This window comes from Gossypium hirsutum, chromosome A08 (assembly GCF_007990345.1).
Source record: "Gossypium hirsutum isolate 1008001.06 chromosome A08, Gossypium_hirsutum_v2.1, whole genome shotgun sequence".
NCBI lineage: Eukaryota > Viridiplantae > Streptophyta > Magnoliopsida > Malvales > Malvaceae > Gossypium > Gossypium hirsutum.
The window spans coordinates 125,064,044-125,068,682 of NC_053431.1; the positions used below are offsets into that span (position 1 = coordinate 125,064,044).

The following is a 4,639-nucleotide window of genomic DNA, read 5'->3' on the forward strand; positions in this document are numbered from 1 at the left end:
AATTAGGATTGATTATATTTATAATATTGAATTTCTTCAATATTTTATTAGAAATTTAGTATTTTTATTTAGCAATTGTTGTTGCTAGTGTGATAATTATGAACATTGTCTTTGAAAAAAAAAGATATATTGCATTCTCAAGACATCAAAAAACACTTAAGTGATTTTTATTTTTGTGAAAGAAAATTACTAGTCATATGTTTTTATGAACACCTTTCTGTGTTTAACACTTAAATTTATTTATTCTAAATGTTTAACAATAATAAAATATATATATATGCACGAGTTTATATGACTTTTATAAACGTTTTAATTTTTAAAATATTGACCCCACAATTCTAATTTCTTAGCTCTCCTCTTGTGTATGCCTTGTGCTAGGAGTTGATTGCATTTTGCTCCCTTTATTAAAAAAATGGGTAATTTAGTCCTTATACATTAGACTAAAAAATAAACTGGTCTTTTTTGTTAAAAATTTTATCCACTTTTACTGTAGTTGTTAAGTCTTAATTTAATTTAAAACAAATATGTATTTTTATTCTTTTACATAAAAACTATAAAAATAATTTCTAGCTCATAATAAATCTCACAATAAATATTCTAAAATTTTAATTTTATTATTTCAATCAAAATCTTAAAATCATATAAAAGGTTTATATAATTTTTTCGCTTAAATGTGACATTAATTTTAAATATCATTATCAACCTACAATTTAGCCTTTAAATATCATTATCAACCTACAATTTAGCCTTTCTTATTTGATTATTAGATAAATAGGAGGCCGGTTCATCTAGATTATACTTGTTCATGGATCGGGCCACCCAGCTCGGCTTGAAGGCTCGCCCAAAATGTGAGAAAGTTTGGGTAAAAATATAGACCCAAAAAGTGAGCTTGGACAAAAAAAAGGTCCGTTTAAAAAATAGACCGGGCCTCGGGTAAGGCATTTTTTGCCAAGGCCGGGCCTGGCCTAGCCCGAATTCACTAAAGGACAAAAATAATTTTTTTTAATATTATTCTCTTATTGTTTTCTCCCTATTTTGCTACCATTTTACTGTTATGTTGCTACTATTTTGTTGTTATTGTTTGGATATTGTATATAAAACTTATTTTATTGTTAATTTTGTTATTATTTTAAAGACATTTGTTAATTTTGTTATTAGTTTAGAGGCATTTGCTTGTTAAGTTGCGTCTATCTTAGTGTTATTTAAATATACATATTTTTTAAAATTTATTTTCAATTTGTTGAGAAATATTTATTGTAACGTTTTTAGTATTTTTGATGTATTATATATATTTTAAAATTATAAAAAAATAATATAAATGGGCGGGCTGGGTCGGGCTCGAGTTCTAACTTTTTTATCCTAGTCGCGCTTGGGCAAATGCCCATTTTTTGGGCCGAGTTGGGCCCGGGCCTAGCAAATAGGCCTAAATTTTTAGTTGAACTGGGCCCGACCCATGCACACTTCTAAATTCTATATCTATATTTATTTATATTTAAGTCCTTTTTGATTGAGTATTATAAAGTGGTTGAGTGTAATAGTATTGCACTCCCAAGTGAGAAACTTAGTTTCGAATATTGAAAACGACATTGTTGAGAGAGACAATCACGAACTTTGAATATAAACTGTAAAACAGACATAAATAATAATAAAAAAAACACTAATTAATATGGTAGCTAACCTACGGTAAACACAATATTTACATTTCATTATTTGAAATAGTTGTTAGGTTTTGAACTATAAGTACGGCTAATTATGATTTACATTTATCGTTGAATTTTTTTCAATAAAATAAACGACCAATTGTATGGACCTTAAATAAGCACGGACTTCTTTTAACATAGCTTTGTTTCGGTACATATCAAATTCTAAAGCAATGGGCACCATTTCCGACGACCCTCCGGCGACACTTATCCAAGACCTCAAAATCACCACCCAAAACGTTTCTCTTATATTTCCCTCCCGGAAAACCGAGAGAAAAAAATCCATGTTCTTGTCGAACATAGACAAAGTGCTGAATTTCCCGGTGGAAACCGTCCATTTTTTCCGGTCCCACGAGGATTTTCCGCCCCATGTTGCGGCTGAGAAGCTGAAAACCGCATTATCGGAGCTGCTAGTGCCGTATGATTTCTTAGCCGGAAGGTTGAGGTCGAACCCGGAAACAGGTCGGCTGGAAATCGACTGTAACTCGGCCGGAATCGGTTTCGCGGTGGCTTCAAGTGATTATGCGTTGGATGATGTTGGAGACTTGATTTATCCTAATCCAGCATTTGGCCAACTGATTTGTAAAAGCGTTGATAGCTTGGAACAAGATGATCAACCACTTTGTATTGTCCAGGTAATATTAAATTGGTTAAAATCTGTTATAATTGTATGTACTCTTTCAAAAAATTTAAAATTTAATCTTTATAATTTGAAAAAAAAAAACTCACTTTGATAATTATTAAAATAAAAAATGATGTAATAATAACTTGAATTTTTTTTTTAAATGTTAATATGTCTGTTGGGCATGATATAACATGGAATTTAGCAGAGACCATTAAGATCTCTGTCTGATGGGTAAGACAATACATAAATTCATATGCGAGGGATTCATCTCAAGAATTAAACAAAGAAATCGAACAAGATTCAAGAATAGCTGTCGAATAAAATAACATCTTAGATTTTACATTCTTTTAAACTAGTTTATTTTTTCCATAAAAAATTTTTTAATATGTGAACTTAAATCTTAAAAGTAGTATAATTAAATTATTAAAAATAAAAATATATGGATAACATTTTAAATTTTAAAAATAAAAATTTATAATATATTTTAACCTATTAAATTATATTGCACACAATAAAAAAATTTACCTAACAAATGTATTTATAAATAATTGATGTGAAAAATTTAGTTGAGATAATGAAGATAATATATTGAAAATTAATTTATCTTCAAATTTCATAAATGTATTTTTGAAGAAGGCATAAATATAAAAAAGACAAAAATACATTTATAGTAAAATTTATTATTTTTAAGTTTTTGATAATTTTTAATTGAATGGAGATTGGGTGACCCTAATTCAAGGTCATTTAAGTAATAGTAAATTGAGTGTTAAATAATAACTCAAATTTAATATTGAGTGTATTTAAGATGGATGAAGCTAAAAAATTATTTTAAGCAGTTAATATTGAATAATGGGATTAAATTATAAATTTATTATTTATTATATATTTTTTAATAATTAAATTATACAAATTTTTTCACCCGCATACTAGTATATTTTATGAATTACATACGGGAAAGGGTTCTTCGTTTCTTTATAGGTGACATCATTTAGATGCGGTGGATTTGCAATGGGCATAGTGACCAACCATGTGACTTTTGATGGCTTAAGCTTCAAAATCTTCTTAGACAACTTGGCCGCCGTGACTGCCGAAAAACCCCTCGCCGTCACTCCTTGCAATGACCGCCTCCTCCTCGCTGCTCGATCGCCACCATGTGTCACCTTTCCCCACCACGAGTTGGACAAGTTCCACGACTCGAACCCCCCCGTCATCGATGCCACTTCCCAAGCATTAGACTTTAAGGTTTTCCGGCTCACCTCCGACAACATCGCCAATTTAAAGGAGAAAGCCAAGGCCTCCGCGATCGGATCACACGTCAGCGATGCACGAATCACTGGGTTCAATGTGGTAACTGCCCTCGTATGGCACTGCAAAGCCTTATCATGGGATAACAAAGAGAGCAACCTCGATAGGGTTTCCACGTTGTTATATGCTGTTAACATAAGGCCTAGGTTAATCCCACCCTTGCCAATGTCATACACCGGGAACGCGGTGCTAACTGCTTACGCAAGGGCTACATGCAAGGAGATTGATGAAGCTCCGTTCTCACGGTTAGTGGAGCTCGTGACGGAGGGGGCGAAGCGGATGACAGACGAGTACGCACGGTCGGCGATAGACTGGGGAGATATTTACCAAGGTTTTCCAAATGGGGAGTTCTTGGTGTCTTCATGGTGGAAACTAGGGTTTGATGAAGTGGAGTATCCATGGGGAAGGCCTAAATATAGTTGCCCTGTGGTGTTCCAAAGGAAGGACATTATCTTGTTTTTCCCTGACATTGATGATAACAATGGTGTCAATGTATTGGTGTCACTGCCAAGCAAGGAAATGAGCAAGTTTAAGACCCTGTTTCACAAGTATTTTGATTGATGATAAAAATGGAACCAATCGGTCGTCATCAATAGGTGTGTTGTAATAATGAAGTTTGATTGGCATAATGTTTTGTATTGTGTAACTTTGTCATTGTAATGTTTAATGTGGCTATGATTATGTGGACTTTGACTTATGATATTATTTTACTACTTATAAAAAGTATAGACGGACAATGTCTGTGAAAAACTATGTAATAAATATATTCATTAAAAAATTATATAATAATTAATTGATATTTTAAGTATAAAATTAATTACTTAATTATGCATGATGTTTTGGGTTCAAATATTTATATGAGCAAACTTTTATAAATTTATTATAAAAAAAAGACAAAAACATCTTCACAAAAATATAACTTAATTAATATACGTGAGGGTAAATTAATAATTTCACAATTCAATTATGGCTAGTTAACTCGCGACATTAATTCAGTAAAAAATTTAAT

General features: G+C 31.5%; 1 protein-coding gene across 1 annotated transcript; it reads left to right on the forward strand.

Moving 5' to 3' along the window:
* The first annotated feature begins 1,770 nt into the window (after positions 1 to 1,770).
* Positions 1,771 to 4,327, forward strand: LOC107928379 (omega-hydroxypalmitate O-feruloyl transferase). Its single transcript, XM_016859591.2, has 2 exons — positions 1,771 to 2,335; positions 3,304 to 4,327. Exons 1-2 carry the CDS (start codon positions 1,874 to 1,876, stop codon positions 4,189 to 4,191), a joined length of 1,350 nt encoding a protein of 449 aa, XP_016715080.2. The 5' UTR covers positions 1,771 to 1,873; the 3' UTR covers positions 4,192 to 4,327.
* Positions 4,328 to 4,639: the final 312 nt, after the last annotated feature.